Source organism: Diceros bicornis, chromosome 15, assembly GCF_020826845.1.
Source record: "Diceros bicornis minor isolate mBicDic1 chromosome 15, mDicBic1.mat.cur, whole genome shotgun sequence".
Taxonomy (NCBI): domain Eukaryota; kingdom Metazoa; phylum Chordata; class Mammalia; order Perissodactyla; family Rhinocerotidae; genus Diceros; species Diceros bicornis.
The window spans coordinates 20,894,013-20,914,486 of NC_080754.1; the positions used below are offsets into that span (position 1 = coordinate 20,894,013).

The 20,474-nt window shown below is 38.7% G+C and overlaps 1 protein-coding gene across 3 annotated transcripts in view; it reads left to right on the forward strand.

The window, feature by feature from the left end:
• The window catches only part of ARHGAP31 (Rho GTPase activating protein 31), a 113,183-nt gene that overhangs the window by 52,620 nt on the left and 40,089 nt on the right, over nucleotides 1-20,474 (forward strand). For 2 of the 3 annotated variants that reach the window (XR_009222225.1, XM_058555838.1), the window contains exons 2-3: nucleotides 10,911-11,013; nucleotides 13,435-13,579. Coding sequence is in view for 2 of the 3 variants with exons in the window: in XM_058555838.1 (XP_058411821.1) it covers nucleotides 10,911-11,013; nucleotides 13,435-13,579 (248 nt within the window). In the remaining variant the exon portion in view is untranslated. Of the gene's footprint in view, nucleotides 1-10,910; nucleotides 11,014-13,434; nucleotides 13,580-20,474 lie in introns of those variants that run through there. The other variant, XM_058555839.1, reaches the window with a different exon arrangement.

Below are 20,474 nucleotides of genomic sequence, written 5' to 3' on the forward strand. Positions count from 1 at the left end.
TTGACATACATCACTGTATAAGTTTAAGGTGTACAGCTTAATGTTTTGATTTACATATATTGTGAAATGATTCCTACGGTAAGTTTAGTTAGCTTCCATCATCTCATATAGATACAATAAAAAGAGAAAGCAAAAAAAGAAAACAAAATTTTTTTCCCTTGTGATGAGAACTCAGAATTTACTCTCTTAACTTTCCTTTATACCATACAGCAGTGTTAGCTATAGTCAGCATGCTGTTTATTACATCCATAGTACTTATTTATCTTGTAGCTGAAAGTTGGTACCTTTTGACAACCTTTCTTCAATTCCCCCTCCCCCCAACCCCCTACCCCATCCTCGCTGCTTTTGGTAATCACAAGTCTGATCTCTTTTTCTATTATTTATTTTTTTGGGGGAGGGTTCCACATATAAATGAGATCATACCATATTTGTCTTTGTCTGTCTGACTTATTTCACTTAGCCTAATACCCTCAAGGTTCATCCATGTTGTTGCAAATGGCAGGATTTCTTCATTTTTTATGGCTGAATAATATTCCTATTGTGTGTATATACCACAACTTCTTTATCTGTTCATCCATTGATGGACATTTAAGTTGTTTCCATGTCTTGACTATTGTAAATAATGCTGTTATGATCAGGGGGTGCAGATGTCTTTTTGTTAGTGTTTTTATTTCCTTCAGATACATTTCCAGAAGTGGAATTGCTGGATCGTATGGTAGTTCTATTTTTAATTTTTCTGAGGATTTTCTATACTGTTTTCCATAGTGGCTGCACCAGTTTACAGTCCCATCAACAGTGCACAAGGGTTCCCTTTTTTCCACATCCCAGCCAACACTTGTTATCTCTTGTCTTTTTGCTAATAACCATTCTAACAGGCATGAGGTGATATCTCATTGTGGTTTTGATTTACATTTCCCTGATGATTAGTGATGTTGAGCATCTTTTCATGTACCTGTTGGCCATTTGTATATCTTCTTTGGAGAAATGCCTGTTCAGGTCTTTTGTCCATATTTATTTATTCATTTTGTTTGTTTGTTTTTGCTGAGGAAGATTGACCCTGGGCTAACGTCTGTGTCCATCTTCCTCTACTTTATATGTGGAATGCTGCCTCAGCATGGCTTGATAAGCGGTGCATAGGTCTGCGCTCGGGATCCGAACCTGTGAACCCCAAGCCACTGAAATAGAGCACACAAACTTAACCACTGTGCCTCTAGGCCAGCCCCTGCTCATTTTTTAATTGGATTATTTGTTTTGTTGCTGTTGAATTGTATGAGTTCTTTATATATTTTGGATATTAACCCCTTATCAGATATATATTTGGTTTGCAAATATTTTTTCCCATTCCTTAGGTTGTGTTTTCACTTTGTTGATTGTTTCTTTTGCGGTGCAGAAGCTTTTTAGTGTGACGTAGTCCCACTTATTTATTTTTTATTTTGTTGCTTGTGCTTTAGGTGTTAGATCCAAAAAATCATTGTAAGACCCACATCAAGGAACTTTTTTCCTGTATGTCCTTCTAGGAGTTTCATGGTTTCGGGTCTTATGTTTACATCCTTAATTCATTTCAAGTTAATCTTTGTGAGTGGCGTTAAGAGAGGGGTCTAGTTTCGTTCTTTTACATGTGAATATCCAATTTTCCCAGCATGATTTATTGAAGAGACTGTCTTTTCTCTACTGAGTATTCTTGGCTCCCTTGTCAAATATTAGTTGACCCTATATACGCTTGGGTTTATTTCTGGGCTCTTGATTCTGTTCCATTGGTCTATTTGTCTGTTTTCATGCCAGTACCATTCTGTTTTGATTACTATAGCTTTATGGTATAGCTTGAAATCAGGATGTGTTTTTCATTTTTTTAATCAATATATATTGCTTGTAACTTTTTCAAAAGGAATTTAAAAATCGATACTAACCACTAGGTGTTGAACACCTAGCAGCCATCACCACATAAGGTAGGGCGTGTAGTGGTGGAATTTCAGGCCTCTGGGTAGTCAAGGGCAAAGACTCAGTCAGCTTTCCTCAGATGGTGTCTCCATGGTCGGCCACCAACTCACGGGACCCGCCCTCCTCATGGGGAGGGTTTGAGTCAAGTAAGTGTAGCTTGGGGCTTTTTATAGTCCTCCTCAATTGTGGGACCATGAAAAAAGCATGGGCTTTGGAGTCAGACAAACCTGAGTTTGGATCCCAACTCTGGCATTTACTAGCTGTGTGATGTTGGGCAAGTTACCTAACTTCCCTGAGAATCAGCTTTCACATTTTCAAAATGGAGATAATTTTACCTGTTCCATGGGTTGGCTATGATTGTAGAATGGAGAATGCTGTTAAAAACTTAAAAAAACACCTAATGACACACAATAAGTGTTTTCTTCTTTGAGGGACCCAGATATCAATGGAGCAGGGAAAACCCAGCTGGAGAAAAATGACCAATTTCCTGTTCAGAAAAACATTTCAAGTGTTTGTGTTTTCAAGGCTATTCTAGATGAATGAGACATAGCACTGTCCTCACTGGCCCCAAGGAGCTCACAGCTTAGTGATGGAGGTAACGTAGGTACAGACAACATGGAGCACCTAGTGCTCTAAAAGAGTAGGCTTGCAGTAAATATTTGTTGAATTGAATTTTTTATGAAAAATTTTTGGAAAAGGTAGTATATTCTTACAGTTCGAAATTCAAAAGTATAAAAGAATATACAACAAGAAGTCTCCCTCTTACCCATAGCCCTGGCCCCGGCCTCCAATTCCTTTTTCTGTAGGCAACCAAAGTTATCAGTTTCTTATGTGTCCTAACATAGATATTTAATACACAAATGAATTGCATATCTGTTCTTTTATTCTCTCTCTTTTCTCTAAACAGATGCTAGCATATCATTACGTTGGTCTGCACCTTGTTCTTTTTGCATAAAAATAGATCTTGGAGACCACTTACTTATTTTTGGAGATTTTGGAGACCATTTACTTATTCTTTTTAATGACTATATAGTATTCCATTATATAGATGTTCCATTATTTATATAAGCATCTTCCTATTGATCGAAGATCTTGCACTACTATAAAAATTGCTGCAATGAACAACCTTGCACATTTGAAAATGTTCTGGAACGTGATGGTTGCTTAACTCTATAAACGTACTGAACCACTTAATTGTATGCTCTCGAAGGGTGAATTTTACAACATTTGAATTATTTCTCAATTTTTAAAAAGGTTAAAAATTTTAAACATGAATAAAATAAGTAAATAAACTTTTCTCCAAGAAGCCCAGGCCAAAGCCTGAACATATTTTTAAAAATTTTCCTCAGAAAATTAGAAAGCAATTAATTTGTTTTTTTTAAAGAACAGAGAACATTATATATTTAAAAACAAATATCACAAATTTTCAAAATTTCCTTTAACTCCACATTAGGCCAGGAGGAAGAGAGTAGAAAGAAGTTAAAATAGGGAGGAGAAAGAATGAAAGGGAAAATTGGGTGGACAGCGACCTCTAGGCAAGCTGAGCCTCACAGACGAGGGAGGAAGGTGGGACAGAAGAGACAGTTGCAGGACAGAGGGAAGATGCAGAGAAATAAAGAGCAGAGCTAGCACAGAGAGAAGTTACCAGGAGCCGCTGTGCAGCTCTTAGACCCTGGGGGAAAGCTAGAAACTTCTCTGCTGACAACCAAGAATAAAGGGAAAGTAATTGAAAGCTTTACTTCATCTCTCGAAAAAATGCCGAAGCACAGGCTCATTCACAGCACAGCAGAGCTTCTTAAATCCTCGCCCTTTCCCCTCAGCACAGCAGCAGATTCTCAAAAGATTTCTTCCCTGTGCGGTGGCTTGTCTCTCTCATCTGTTAACCCTCTCCTGCAAGTATAAGTTCTTTTTCACCTGCCAGTGGCCCATGATCCTTTCTATCATCTCAGTCAAGATGATGAATGTATCCATTACGCCCAAAAGTTTCCTCAACCCGTTCGCAATTCCTATCTCCTGCCACTTCCCTGCTTTCTCTCACTGTAAACTAGTTTGCAATTTCTAGAGTTTTATCTAAATGGGATCATACTGTATGTACTCTTTCATAGTCTGCTTCTATCACCCATATGCTGTATCATTCCTTTTTATTGCTGAGTAGTATTCCATCATGTTTATACACCACCAGAATTTACTTTGAAGGTCAGGAACGCAGGACCCAGAGAGAGGATGAAATCCGACCAGCAAGACTTTAACAAAATCCAGAATGGGGAGGGGGGAGTGCCATATTTCCCTAAAACACAAATGCAATTTGCACTATGAAAGAATGTGGCTGCCGTGACCACATAACTGACCAAATACAATGATGCTTATTCCAATCTCTCTCTCCAGATCTGATCAGGTCCTGGCCCCACAGGCACTGGGGAAGCTTGGCCGACCTATTACTTCTAGAGGGGTCTCAGAGAAATGATTTGGCTGCTGGCCTTTTGGCACTAAACCCTTGAAAATGTTAGGAATTGAGGAAAGAAGGGGCCCACACTATTTATAATATAAAATGTCTTTTAGTTATACCAGGTAGGATCAAACGAGGCAAAGAATTTTGCAGTGTTTTGTAAATTGTAAAGCATAAATCGAAACCACGCTGTTTTTGTTCCATCAGAAACCACCCCAAGATTTATTTTGTGCTCAGATTAAAATTTAACGCTTAAGATCGCTGATGCAGGAAAAACAAAACAAAAAGGGACTTAGAGAGCCATCAGTGAAACAATTCAAAGAAGTTATAATATTATAACATAATCAGCACCTGTGTGTACCTCTGTAGGAGGAGAGGAAGTCCTTTGGGTCCGTGATAAATCCCACAGAACTAGCTCTGTGACCCAGACCCCCAGCATCACTCCTTCCCATGCCTAAATTGACAATGGAAGCTTTCTTTCCATCCATAACTACTCAGCTGTTTTGTATCAGGCTTCTACCCTGTCTGGAATCCTAGGGTGTCCCCAATTTGGTTGGACCCCAGGGATAATAGTCTAAAGAATTCTGAGACTGAGACTAAACTCGTAGTAGCCCCCGCAACACCGCCCACCAGTATTACCTCTAGACTCGGCCACCCTAAATGTGGGCTGCAGATTGGCGGTATCCACATCACCTGGGAATTGGTTAGAAATGCCGGTTCTTGACACTGCCCCCCTCATCGGAATCTGCATGTTAACAGGACCCTGGTGATTTGTATTCGCATTAAAGCATGAGAAGCTCTGGTCTGGACTAGCGATTCTTCAACCGTAGTGTGCATGAGGACCACCTGGAGGCAGCTGCTACTGCTGAACTTGATCTGGGGACCAAAACCTGAGAACCACTGCTCTGGCTGTAGAGCTAGATGATTGCAGAGGTTAAGTGGATCCTTCCCCATTTAGGACTGAGTATGATGGAGAATTCCTATATCCTCCAACTCGGCCCCAGACAAGAATGCAGGAAAGCTAACACTCCTCAGGGACTGGGACCATGGCCTCCTCCCTGGGGTTGTTTTAATATTGCCTCCTGTTTAAACAGAGCCGTGGACGAGAGGTTCTAGGGCCTCTGTACCAAAGCCAGAGTAAATTTATGGCAGAGGCTCCATCCTGGAATGTGTTTTCCCCACCTTTAAAACAAACAGAGCCTGAGGTGCTGCAGCTAGAGCTATGGTACTGGGACGTCCCTATCTGAGAACGGGACAGGACAGGTTGTTGACGCTGTAGTGCCCTCTTTGTGGAGTGCTCTTTATAGAAGCCCTTCAAGTCAAAGCTTTTGTCTTTGAGTCCTCTTTGTGAATGCTCAGGGCTCTTTTTTTTTAATTGAGGTATAATTGACATATAACATTATATTAGTTTCAGGTGTACAACATAATGATTCGATATTTGTATACCCTGTGAAATGATCACCACATGGATGGTCTAGTTACCATCCATCACCATACAAAGTTACAAAATTTTTTTTCTTATGATGAGAACTTTTAAAATTTACTCTCTTAGCTACTTTCAAATATGCAATACAATATTATCAACTATAGTCACCATGCTATACATTACATCCCCATGACTTATTTATTTTATAACTGGAAAATAGAACAAAATCTTGACTCTCTTTACGCATTTCACCCACCCCCCAATTCCTCACCCCTCTGGCAACCACCAATCTGTTCTCTGTTTCTATGAGCTTTATTTCTTTTTTTTTTTTTTTAGATTCCACATATAAGTGAAATCATACAGTATTTTTCTCTCTTGGTCTGACTTATTTCACTTAGTGTAATACCCTCAAAGTCCATCCATGTCATTGCAAATGGCAAGATTTCATTCTTTTTTATGGCTGAGTAGTATTTCATTGTATATATACACCACATCTTTATCCATTCATCTGTTCATGGACACTTAGGTTGTTTCCATATCTTGGCTATTGTAAATAATGCTGCAATGAACATAAAGGTGCATATATCTTTTTGAATTAGTATTCTTGTTTTCTTTGGATAAATACCCAGAAATGGAATTGCTGGATTATATGGTAGTTCTATTTTTAATTTTTGGAGGAAATTCCATACTGTTTTCCACAGTGGCTGCACCGATTTACATTCCCACCAACAGTGTATGAGGATTCCCTTTTCTCTACATCCTTGCCAACACTTGTTATTTCTTGTCTTTTTGATAATAGCCATTCTAACAGGTGCGAAGTGATATCTCATTGTGGTTTTGATTTGCATTTCCCTGATGATTAGTGATGTTGAGCATCTTTTCATGTGCCTGTTGGCCATCTGTGTATTTTCTTTGGAAAAATGTCTATTCAGATCCTCTGCCCATTTTTTAATCAGATTTTTTGTTGTTGTTGTTATTGACTTGAATGAGTTCTTTATATATTTTGGATATTAACCCTTTATCAGATATATGATTTGCAAATATTTTCTCTCATTTCATAGGTTGCCTTTTCATTTTGTTGATGGTTTCCTTTGCTGTGCAGAAGCTTTTTAGTTTGATGTAGTCTCTCGTTTATTTTTGCTTTTGTTGCCTTTGCTTTTGAAGCCAGATCCAAAAATCATCACCAAGACCAAATTCAAGGACCTTACAGCCTATGTTTTTTTCCAGGAATTTTATGGTTTCAGATCTTACATTCAAGTCTCTAATCCATTTTGAGGTAATTTTTGTGTACAGTGTAAGATAGTGGTCTAGTTTCATCGTTTTGCATGTGACTGTCCAGTTTTCCCAACATTATTTATTGAAAAGACTGTTTTTTCCTCATTGTATATCCTTGCCTCCTTTGTTGTAAATTAATTGACCATGTATGTGTGGGCTTTTCTGGGCTCTCTATTCTGTTTCATTGATCTATGTGTTTGTTTTTATGCCAAAGCTATACTTTTTGATTACTATAGCTTTGTAATATATAGTCATGCACGGTATAAAGAGGTTTCAGTCAATGACAGACCACATATACATCAGTGGTCCCATAAGATTAGTACCATATAGCCTAGGTGTGTAGTAATACCATCTAGGTTTGTGTAAGTATACTCTATGATGTTTGCACAACAACAAAGTAACCTAACGACACATTTCCCAGAATGTATCCCTGTCATTAAGTGACCCATGACTGTAGTTTGAAATCAGGGAACATGATGACTCCAGCTTTGTTCTTCTTTCTCTGGATTGCTTTCACTATTTGGGGTCATTTGAGGTTCCATACTAATTTTAGTATTCTTTGTTCTACTTCTGTGAAAAATGCTATTGGAATTTTGATAGGGATTGCATTGAATCTGTACATTGCTTTGGGTAATATGGACATTTTAACAATATTAATTCCTTCAATCCATGAGCATGAAATCTTTCCATTTATTTGTGTCTTCTTCAATTTCATTTATCAATGTCTTAAAGTTTTCAACTTACAGGTTTTTCACCTCCTTGGTTAAATTTATTCCTAGGTATTTTATTCTTTTTGATGCAACTGTAAATTGAATTGTTTTCTTAATTTCTCTTTCTGATAGTTTATTGTTAGTGTACAGAAATGCAATTTTTGTATATTGATTTTGTACCCTGCAACTTTACTGAATTCATTTATTACTTCTAACAGTTTTTTGGTGGAGTCTTTAGGGTTTTCTATAAATAAAATCTTATCATCTGAAAATAATGACAGTTTTACTTCCTCTTTTCCAATTTGGATGCCTTTTATTTCTTTTTCTTGCCTAATTGCTCTGGCTAGGACTTCAAATACTATGTTGAATTAAAGTGGTAAGAGTGGGCATCCTTGTCTTCTTTCTTATCTTAGAGGAAAAGCTTTCAGCTTTTCACCATTGAGTATGATGTTAGCTGTGGGCTTGTCATATATGGCCTTTATTATGTTGAGGTACGTTCCCTTATGCCCACTGTGTTGAGAGTTTTTATAAATGGATGTTGAATTTTGTCAGATGCTTTTTCTGCATCTATTGAGATGATCACGTGATTTTTGTCCTTCATTTTGTTATGCTCAGAGCTTTTAAGTGCACTTGTGCCCTGCACAGCACAACAGCCATATACCTTGGTATAGACACACATTGCGGAACACACCAATGCCAAGCACAGCTCTAGGGCTGCTAACTCGAAATCCATACACTCTAGGATCCTGCTGCCTTTGTGTTATGAAGATACACCTAAATGCATAGAAAAGAGACCTCAGGCAAGCAAAATTACCTTCAAATAGCAACAGTTAACTGAAGAAGGACACAAAAGCCATTCCAAATAGTAGACATGAGTGTTGACTGGTAAGAGGTTGGTCAACTCTACTCCAACTGCCCATTGGATGGGAGGAGGGAAACTGTTTTCACCAAGATTGTGTCTCACAAATTATAAATTTATGTCATAGATAAGCTTCAAATAGAAATAATAACTGTCATTGTAGAATGCTTATTATATGCCAGGGTCTGTGCTAAATGCTTACAGGTATTACTTCAATCCTAGCTGTGAGGTTAATATCACTGTTATCCTCATTTTACAGATGTGGAAACTGATAAACACAATTATTACTTATTTTGCCCAAGGTTACAAAGGCAGTTTGGCATCTAAACCTTTGTTCTCAACCGTAGACCACATGTGGCAGGTTACAGAACAACAGCTTGGTGTGGTGGGGAAAGAGTCGACCATTATTGTGCACAGTGGGGATTTTCAAAAAAGCAAAACGAAACTTTTTTTAAGCATTAGAACACTTTGTTTGCTTGCTAATTTATTTATTTAGAGGCATGAGGATGGGAGACAAAAATCTCACCAAGAACATGATTTCATAAAACAGATCAAAGTATAGCTCTTCTGGCTGAAGCCACGCAGAGGCTCTGGGCCCCTGCCCACTCTCACAGCCCCTCCTCCACCACACCCTGCTCCCGCCCTATGTTCACTCAAAAAGGGAGTGATTTCACCTCTGTATTCCCTGGCCTCAATATTTGCAATCTTAAGTCCACTCCTTGCCCCCTTCTCACTTGAGGTAACCAAGAAGCTTCCCAGTCCAGTTATGAAGGACAGGGGCAAAACGTGGATGTGTCCTGGAAGAGAATGGCTCTGGGGATGCATGGCCTTTGAGAGATGGGGGGAATACTTTTAAGTATGATGAATTTTATTGAGCACCTAAAATTACAGTTAGTAGTTGAAAGAAATGGGGGTGAGGGAATTTGTTTAGAAAGTATTGTAATAGAGAATCCAGGTAGAATGTTGAATCTGAACACCTGGTATCTACCCATGTAAAAGTCTGGTCCAGCTTGGAATTGTGTGTAGGCATGATCATGTGCATAAAGCATTGATGGGTTGGCAATAGTCTAATCTAAAGCATTAATGGATTAGGTATGTTTTGGGGGAGTGAGCACAGTGGTAACCCAAGCACTAGTTCATGGAGTTCGCACACCACCTCTATGCCTGAAGCCTTCAGTGCCCGAGGCTTGGGTTCCATACCAAACCACCATTCACAGCAGCACTCTCACGGAGGGACCTCAGGTAGATCTGCCCAAGGACCAAAGTGGCATGTAATGTGCCATCCAGAAGGCCTGTGGCTGCCATTCTGGGTTACTGACTTGGCAGGGTCAACCCTGAGGAAAGAGCAGCATAGCCGGACTCTTCCCCAGAGGCGCTGAACTTCCAGAGTGGCAGGAATCCAAGAGGCCACGTTGGTCCCTTTTATGTGGTCCATTAAATCAATGACTGGTTTGACCCATTTGGTGGTGGTGGCGGGAGGGTAGTTCTCACCTTTGAAAAAACACTTTAACACCTTACCCTTTAAATCACCTTTAGCGTTCTGGCAGATTTTCTTCCAGTCTTTTTTCCTTTGCTTTTTTTTTTTTTATATATAGCTGAATTCACAATATAAAATTCATTTTGTGTCTTGTTTTTCTTCTACCTACCTATATCATAAGCATTTTCCCATATATTAATTACTTTTCATAAGTAACAAGTAATCTTGAACAAGGTAAGTAAATTGACCTGCACCTTGGTGACTTCATGTGTAGAACAGGCAATGGTTCTCTAATTTTAGCATGTAACAGTCACCTAGCAGGCTTTTTAAAACACGGATTGCTGGGCCCCACCTGCAGAATGTCTGATTCAGTAGGTCTGAATTTGGGCATTTGCATTCCCAACAAGTGCTCAGGAGATGCTGATGCTGCTAGTCAAGAAACCACAGTTGGAGAACCAAGAAACGAGGAGATTGAGTTGTGGGATTTCCAAGGTCACTGCTGGTTTCAAAATCTAAGTTTCTGCATATTTTTCAAATTCTTAAAAAAAAAAAACCTCTTACAACACATGAGTTTCCTAAACTTTAACAAAACTCTATTTTTTTTTTTTTAGTACAAAAGAACGTCATCTACCATTTACAAGTAATTGTTTCCACTTGTAACTCATATGTGTTCCATACTTATTTCTCTTTGAAGTTACCTGGATTTTTGAAAGGATGTCTTTAAAGGACAGTCGGATTTATATCTAATACTTTATTGTTTTTTCTTTTCCTTTACATAGTTCCATATGTATTGAAGAGCTGTGCAGAATTTATAGAGACTCACGGCATCGTGGATGGAATTTATCGGCTCTCCGGAGTCACCTCAAACATACAACGGCTAAGGTAAGAAAAGAGTCGCTCCCAAAAGAATTCTCCCATGATCCTTCCTCTGTCCATACCTCTGTCCGCAGGTGTTGGGAGTATTAAAAACCTGAAGGGACTGAGGGAAGGGTGGCGGGACTGAAGATGAAGCATTGACGTTTTCAGATGCCTAACTCTCCTTACTCTAATCAGGAAGTTCTCTAGTCTGATGTAGTTCTTTGCAACAAAAGCTCCTGAGGATCTTGCACCAGATTTATCCTTCTTAGGTGGGTTTGATTTAACTCAAATTATTTAAATTACAAGTTAGGAAAACATGATTTATTATAACTCACTTGCCTTCTCAAAGCTCAGTCAGATCCCTGTTAGTAGTGTTCAGAACATGGAGAGGGGTGTGAGTTTTCTTCCTGGCACATACTCAACATTTGATATTTCATCTGGTGGAGAAATCAGAAGTCAGCACTATTGAGCATTTCTCTGATGCTGGTATTTTTAAAATTATTGATAGGTGAACTATTTCCAATTTTGTGGATTTATCCTAAACATTTGGAAGAAATTTCTGTCACACTGAATTAAGAGGATAATAACCTTCACACAAAACACAGATATGAGTATGAATACAGTGTATATATGTTATATAGATATACATATATACTGTTCTACAGCTAAAACAATAGTTTTATGTATTTTGCATATTGTTCTTTGAAACCAAAAAGAACATATTTTATTGTGTTATTTTTATATATTTATTATATGTTCTTCAGTTATAAATAAGTAGACTTTTAAAACAATAAAAACATTCTTGTTATAAGATTAATATGTAAAATTTAATAGATTGTGCAGGTAATTCCTTTTTTGTCTTCTCCCTCCTATCTATTTGGTTTTCTGCCCCTGCTGCTCAATCTCAATTGTAATGAAATTATACCAAAGGAATAAGAATCTTTTTTATTCCTGGAGAAATGATGGCTGTTAAAAAATAATTGGCTCATTGCAGCCATAGATTTTAGTGGATCTGTGTGCTTATATAATTTCATTAATTTTACTACTTTTTAGAGTTTCAACAGCAAATACTTTTTAGTAGTTTACTCTTAGCTCTGAAACATATTACACAGTAGTTGGAATCGTGGAAGGACACTTGAGTGACGGCCAATTCTTTTTCATTTATGGACTGACCTTAGCCTTGACAAAGGAAATTTGGGGCTGAATAAATGAATAACCTCTAGATTGTTCTTGTTCTGCCCTTTTAAAAAAACACATGCCTATCAATTTATGAGGCCATTGCATAGTTTTCTTTTCAAGGCCCCACTCAGTTCCTTTCAGGTTCTGTCAGCCTCAGGGATTTCCCTGCCCTTTATTAAAGGGGCAGAACCAGACTGCAGCAGAAGGGGAGAGAGCTGTTCTGAAATACTGGGAGTCCCGTTGACTTTGTCACTACTTGGTTGATCAAGTGAATATTCTCAAGAATCCTAACTTCTCTTCTATATTAAAGCTGAAATTTGTCTTTTTTTTTTAATTTTATTTATTTACTTATTTATTCCCCCAAAGCCCCAGTAGATAGTTGTATGTCATAGCTGCACATCCCTCTAGTTGCTGCATGTGGGACACGGCCTCAGCACGGCCAGAGAAGCGGCGCGTTGGTGCGCGCCCAGGATCCGCGCCCGGGATCCGAACCCGGGCCGCAAGCAGTGGAGCGCATGCACTCAACCGGTTGCTAAGCCACGGGGCCGGCCCTGAAATTTGTCATTTTTTAAAACACATTTTTAACTTGGAAGTATATATTATTTGAGGCAGGATATTCATGTAACCGTGTTAGGAAATGTTTTTTAATTAGAAATGAGGCCTGGAATCTGATGATGTTCCCAGACGCTCCACTATAGATTGTTTAAGAAGGTATTATAGGGCTCATCTATCCTGTAGGAGTCATTATCAGGCAGCCTAGAAGTTTCCATTCAGCATCAAAGAGATAGTTGATTCAAGTTCTCAAACCTTGGGTTTGAGTCTCCAGACAAAACAAGTCTGTTGACATGAATATATGGAGATGAGTGATAACAGTCTGACTCACTCTGGTTTTCGTCTTTCCAAGAGAGAGAATTTCATGTAAAACAATATTTTGGAAAAACTGAAATCTCAACAGGCTTTTTGGCAAATTGTCTTCATACTTCCCCATTGTACATAAGTGAGACTGTGGACGTAATGCCATGAGAAATCCACTTGTAAATGGGCATTATGTCTTTCTAATCACAGCTGCTATTGCAGGGAAGATCCGGACCTGAAGTGGAAGTCTCCGTGGCTTCCTTGTGCCTAAGGTAGAAGGTCTTTTTGACTCAAGGTCAAAAATATAGTCAGAGCAGCAGTTTAGGGTCTTTTTACCCCTTAGCAGCCAAGCAGCTGCTGACGTGAACACATGTTCCTGGGATTGTTATGTCTCTGTCTGTGTTGTTTCAGGCAAGAGTTTGGCTCAGATCAATGTCCAGATCTGACAAGAGAAGTGTACCTCCAGGACATCCACTGTGTGGGCTCACTCTGCAAGCTCTACTTTAGAGAGCTGCCCAATCCCCTCCTGACTTATGAGCTCTATGAGAAATTCACGGTGAGTGTTTGGATTTCCATGATGGTTACTGGGTGGGACGCTTGGGTGGGCCAAGGAGAGTTTCAGTACTAAAATAACAAAAATAATACTCACCAGATAGTCAACATTCTCTTAGTGCGGTGGTGGAGGTAGGATGGTACGGTGAAGAAAGGAGGATAGTGGGACCATTTGCTAAATTTTCCCTTTTGTAAGTTTTTAGAATCATGTTTGTTTGTTTTAAGAGCTGAGCTAAATGATCTCCATGTTTATTTAACCAAGTGTCCCTCATTGTATAGGGAGGAAACTGAGAACCAGAGAGGTGAAGTGACTGGCCCAAGCTCACACAGCAGGACAGGAACCTGAGACTTCAATTGCTATACTCACTGCTAGTTCATTTTTATCAGGCTATTCCTTTTGTGTTTCTTTTAGGGGTTGGGGAAAGAGGTAAGTGGGCATAAAAGAGACAACAAACAGAAGACAAGAGAGAGGTCAGAGAGCTGGGAAGAGAAAAGGATCTGGTAAAGACATCCAGGAGAGAGTACAGGATAGACCAATGAGCTGGGTTGGCGAAGGATGAATGGGCAAGAGCAAAACACCTAAATAGCAGCTGCATGGTCACCAAATAGGGCACCCATAGGTAAAGAGGAAGGAGAATAAATGCTTAAAAGACATCTGTAGAGATAGCATTAAAAATAGGTCTTGAACATTGGGCTGCATGAGTGGAGGTCCAGAGTAGGTGGAGAGTTGAGTTTAACCAAGGTTGAGGTTCAGCTGGCAAAAGAGGGACGAGGGAGATGAGGATGTATGCGAGAGAATGATGGAAATAATTGACCATGGAATTTTACATGGATAAGAAAGGAAATGAGGGCATAAGGCAGGTAAGTAACAGTAAAAAAGTAGATCAATGGAGTGTTCATGCCAGTGAGGTCGATAGTGTTGGAGTGGGGTGGTCAGAGGGGATGTTTGAAGTTAAGATCATGGAGGGGTTGCAATTATTGGTGAGGACCAGATCTAGGCTCTAGCCATGGGAAGGAATCTTTCTCATGGCTCCTGTAATAAACTTATTTTGACCATATAAAAGGTCCTTCAACTTGAAATGATATAGGGATAAGTGAATGCTACTTTTAAAAAATTGGGCTTGATGGGGCTGGCATAGTGGTTAGGTTCACACGCTCTGCTTCGGTGGCCCGGGGTTCACGGGTTTGGATCCCAGGTGCGGACCTATGCACCACTTGTTGAGCCATGTTGTGGCAGGCATCCCACATATAAAAAGTGGAGGAAGATGGGCACAGATGTTAGCTCAGGGGTAATCTTCCTCACCAAAAAAAATTGGGCTTGGGCCATTAAAAATATATTTAAGAGTTTTCAGTGATACAAGAAAATACTCATAATGATAATTGGAAAAAACTGATACACAATTGTATACTGACATGATTAAAAAGAAAGACGTTCAAAAGATTAACCGCCATTTATTTCAATGATGCAATTATAGATAATTTCCCCTGCTTCTTTATACTTTAACTTTCAAAATCTTACCCACTAAAAATACATTCGTTTTTAATGAAAAAAATTGGGGCCAAAATGCACAAAAAACTTGGGCATAAATGTTGACCACTAGAGAAACCAACATATACCAGCTGATGTGGAGGTGTCAGTGATTAGAGGACCCCTCCCCTTGAGATCTACGGCAGAAGGCAAATGAGCCTCCACTCTGAGTGGCTAACGCATAAATAATGGCAGCCTCTGACCGTGGAACCACAAAGGAGTTTTTTCAGGGGACCAGGAGGAAAGCTTGTGGGCCTCAGGTGGGTCTGCCAGATTATAATCACTGTCACCATATGAGTGACACTCACCATATATGAGTATTTCCTTATTTTAAAAGCAATCAGACTCAATAAAAGACAATTTGGAAAATGGAGGAAAGTAGAAAGGATCACTGGGTCTCTCCTCTTCAAGACCAAAGACAATTACAGTTAACATGTGGGTATTTCCTTTAGTCTTTTATTCTTCACATAGTGTTTTTGTTGCATTTTGTTTTTCCAAATAACGATAAAATTTTATTGCAAAAATTAAAGCAATACACATAAGTATAAAGGAGAAAATATAAATCACCTGAAATCTCACACCCCAGCATATCTGCTATTAACGTTTTAAGGGACATCCTTCCAGATCTCTCTCTCTCTTTCTCTTTGTCTCTCTCTCTCTCAAACTCTCTCTCAATGTCCCTCTCTCCCCAGTTTCACTCCTCAGTACTATATATTGCTGTTTTGGAACATTTTTAATTCAACAATATGACTATTTCCCCATGTTAACAAATAGAGAGAGACGCTATGTTTACAGAATATTCTCGCATAGGTGCCATGATTTCTGAAACCAGTTTCCTACTGACGCACATTTGGAATTTTTGTTTCTCAACACTCTGCTTTCATAAACAACATTATAATAAACATTTGTGTACATGTGTCTTTATACTTTTGTCCATTTATATACTTAGGAAAAAAATTATAGAAGTTGATTTACTGAGTAAAGAGTTCTTATTTAAAACTTTGTTACCTGCAGCCTCACCAACACTGGGTATTTTCAATTTGGTAAATTATTTGCCAATTTGAATCAACTAAAAATATATCTTGTTGTTTTAATCTGTGCTTAAGACTTTATTATTTGTTTTTTGCTTAGTTGTAATCCTCGTATCAGTACAATAGTATCATCTTTGAATATGACAGAATAGAATATCATCATGGTAAAGAACCGAATGAGTCGAATTTATTTTAACTAAATTTCAGTATACCGGGGGGTAGATAGGAATTTTTATCTAGAAACTTCAGATATATATTTCTTCATAGATCTTGTTTACAGTCTCAGAACAAAACCTGTATTTATCTCTCCCCTCTCCTGATCGCTGACTTTGCTAATCATTCTATTCTCCCACAGCAATAGGAAAATACCAAAGTGATGTTATCATCAACTTGTCATCAAACTTCAAGGAAATCTAACATTGTATTCAAACACAGTTAATTAACACTAGTAAATAAAATAAGTATGTTTTGTTGTGACAACTGATTTCTACATAGGTAGACCTAGTATAGTTAACTATGTTGAAGAATTTACCATTGAATAGATTTCTTTGATCACAATAATGAATTATAATATAAGCAAACCTTCTTCAGGGACATGGAAATAGCTCTCTTACATTGTCACACATTCTTACAATGATTTATTTAAACCCACTTGCACAGCTGAAGTAGAATAATATCTCAATGGAATAATAGAATTAGCAAAATATTATTGGAATATTATTAATGATAACTGTCATTTATTGAGTGCTTACTATATGATAAACTTATTAAAAATATTATTTCATTTAACCCTCAAAATAACTCTAGTAGGTTTCATTTTCTTTTTTATAGATGAGTGAGTTGAGGCTCAGAGAGACTCTCGCCTGGGCTTGTACAGCCGGTAAATAGAATTAGAGAATTGAAATTCTGCTCAGAACTACCACACTATTTTAAAATAGAGTTAACAGCTCTTAAATAGGCTCAGGTATTAAATAACTTAGTATAAGATAAAGAAAGCATCCCAAACTAGGGAAGGAACAATTCAATAAAGAGTGTTAGGAAAATTGGCTCATTATTCGGGGGGGTGGGGAGGGAGTCGAGTTACATCCTTACCCACTAGCAGATTTCAGGATGGAGAAGGGCTTTCTAACAATAAAAGCAAAGGAAAAAAATCACCAAAGACAAATTTAACAAACTAAACTACATGTAAATTATATTTTCTATATAAAAAAATACATTAACAAAATTAAAAAGCAAATGACCAGCTACAAAAAACATTAACAATAAAGATGACAGGAGATTAATACCCTTTCATTATATAGAACTCCTACCTATCAATAAAAAGAAAAAAAACACACAACACCCCGTGAAACAAATGAGCGAAGAACCTCAAAAGACAATTCATAGGAAAAGAAATGTAATTATTTAAAAATTATAGAGCCAGCCCTGATTGTCTAGTGGTTCAAGTTCGGCACTCTTGCTGCTTTGGCAGCCCGGTTTCAGTTCCCAGTCTTGCAACCACACCGCCCGCCTGTCAGTTGCCATGCTGTGGTGGCAGCTCACATAGAAGAACTAGAACGACTTAAACTAGAATATACAACCATGCACTGGGGCTTTGGGGAGGAAAAAAAAAAAAAGAGGAAGATTGGCAACAGATGTTAGCTCAGAGCGAATCTTCCTCAGCAAAAAAAATAAATACATAAAAATTATAAATGTATTAGAATAATATATTTCCATATTAAAGAAATAATTTTTGGGGGCCGGCCCTGTGGCATAGTGGTTAAGTGCGTGCACTCCGATGCTGGTGGCCCGGGTTTTGATCCCGGGTGTGCACTGATGCACCACTTATCAGGCCATGCTGTGGCAGTGTCCCACATAAAGTGGAGGAAGATCGACCGGATGTTAACTCAGGGCTAGTATTCCTCAGCAAAAAGAGGAGGATTGGCATGGATGTTAGCTCAGAGCTGATCTTCCTCACAAAAAAAAAAAAAAAGAAAGAATTTTTTAATGTTACTATTTCATGCTGGTGAGCTTGTGGTGAGACTGGCTCTTTTATAGTTTTCTTTTCTTTTTTTTTTTTTTTTGAGGAAGATTGGCCCTGAGCTAACATCTGTTGCCAATCTTCCTCCTTTTTTCCTTTTTTTCCCCAAAGCCCCAGTAGATAGTTGTATGTCATAGTTGTACATCCTTCTAGTTGCTCAATGTGGAACACCTCCTCAAGCATGACTTGATGAGCAGTACGTAGGTCCACGCCCAGGATCCAAAGCGGCTGAAGCAGAGTGCACGCACTTAACTGTAAAGCTACTCGGCCGGCCCCATCTTTTATAGTCTGCTATGGGAAGTATAAATTGGCTGGACATCCCAGAAAGTCATTTGAAATTACTATCAAGAGTCCTAAATGCTCATATTCTTTAACATAATAGTATCTCTATTTCTAGGATTTCATGCTAAGGTAATAATCAGATGTGCACAGAAATAATTGATCTACAAGTATTTCATTGCAATATTATCGATAATATCAAAATTTTGGGAGTATCTACGTGTCTAACAAGGGATAGGTTAAATAAATGATAAATCTGTTGTTTTCAATCCTGTGTAGTCATGAAAGTCACATTTTTGAAGAGTATTTACTGGCCACGATATAAAGTTAAATGGAAAAAAGTATATGCAACTACATAGGAAATGATGCCAGTGTTCATATGTGGTGCTGGGAACCCTGGGCAGATAGCTTCTTATGCTTCACGTGTGAGTAGGTTAATAGTGGTTATGTCTGGGTGGTCGGATAGCAGGTGATTTTTATTTCCTTCAGATTTCTTTTTTTTTCTTTTTTTTGCTGAGGAAGAGTAGCCCTGAGCTAACATCTGTTGCCATTCTTCCTTGTTTTTTTTTAGCTTGAGGAAGATTAGCCCTGAGCTAACATCTGTGCCAATCTTCCTCTACTTTATATGTGGGTCACCGCCACAGCATGGCTGATGAGCAGTGTAGGTCCACGCCTGGGATCCAAACCTGCGAACCCAGGCCGCCAAAGCAGACCGCACCAAACTTCACCACTACACCACGGGGCTGGCCCCAGATTTCATATTTTAATTTTGAGTACATGCATTAGTCTCATGTGGCTGCTGTAACAAATTACCACAAACTTGGTGGCGTAAACAACAGAAATTTATTCTCTCACAGTTCTAGAGTCCAAAAGTCTGAAATCACTTTCACTGGGCTGAAATCAAGGGTGCTCCTTGCAGAGGCTCTAGGGGAAAACCCATGTCTTGCCTCTTCCAGCTTCTGGTGGCTGCTGGCATTCCTTGGCTTGTGGCCGCATCACTCTCATTTCTGCTTCTGTGGTCACATTGCCTTCTTCTCTTCTGTCTGTGTCAAATCTCCTTCTGCCTCCCTCTTTTAAGGATACTTGTGACCGAATTTAGGGCCCACCAGGATAATCTCCTCATCTCAAAATCCTAAATTTAATCACATCTGCAAAGACTCTTTTTCCAAATAATGTAACATTTACAGGTTCTTGGGATGAGGACCCGCTATCTTTGGGAGCACTTATTTAACATACTGTATTACATTTTATTTTTGTCAGGGAAAAAACTTCATTTTAGGAAAAATTCCATTTTGGTCAGCTAAAATTATTATACCCAAGATAGAGAAAAGTTGCTGATTTGGGATTTTTAAAGAAGGCAATTTAGTGAGGTGTTAAATTTTTTCTTTTTAAGATCTACCTCAGAGTATTCTTTTTTTTTTTTTTTTTTTGCTGGTAAAGATTCACCCTAAGCTAACATCTGTTGCCAATCTTCCTCTCTTTCTTTTGTTTTGTTTTGTCTTTTTTCCTCCCCAAAGCCCCAGTACATAGTTGTATATTCTAGTTGTAAGTCATTCTAGTTCTTGTATGTGAGCTGCCACTACAGCATGGCTACTGACAGAGGAGTGGTGTGGTTCACGCCCGGGAACTGAACCCAGGCTGCCAAAGCGGAGCATGCAGAACTTTTAACCACTAGGGCTGGTTCTAAAGTTAAATTTTATATTGAATTTATGTTGAAATCATTTCCTTGTGTATCAGTCTCCCTCATTAAATTATAAGCTCCTGAGGACAGGAACTGTGTTTATTTTATTCATTATTTTGTTTCCTTTCCCTGCTCTCCAGCTACTGGAAAATGTGTGACTATTACCTAGTAGACGTCTGCTGACAGGTTGTTGACCCACACACATCACTGGAAATGTCACTTGGGGTGGATTACTAGTGCATGGCAACAGGCTGGCTGTGATCCCAAGATGACCACAGAGGAGGGCAGCGGCCAACTGTTCTGGTTTGCCAGAGATGCCCCCGGTTTTAACACTGAAAGTCCTGTGTCCTGGGAAACCCC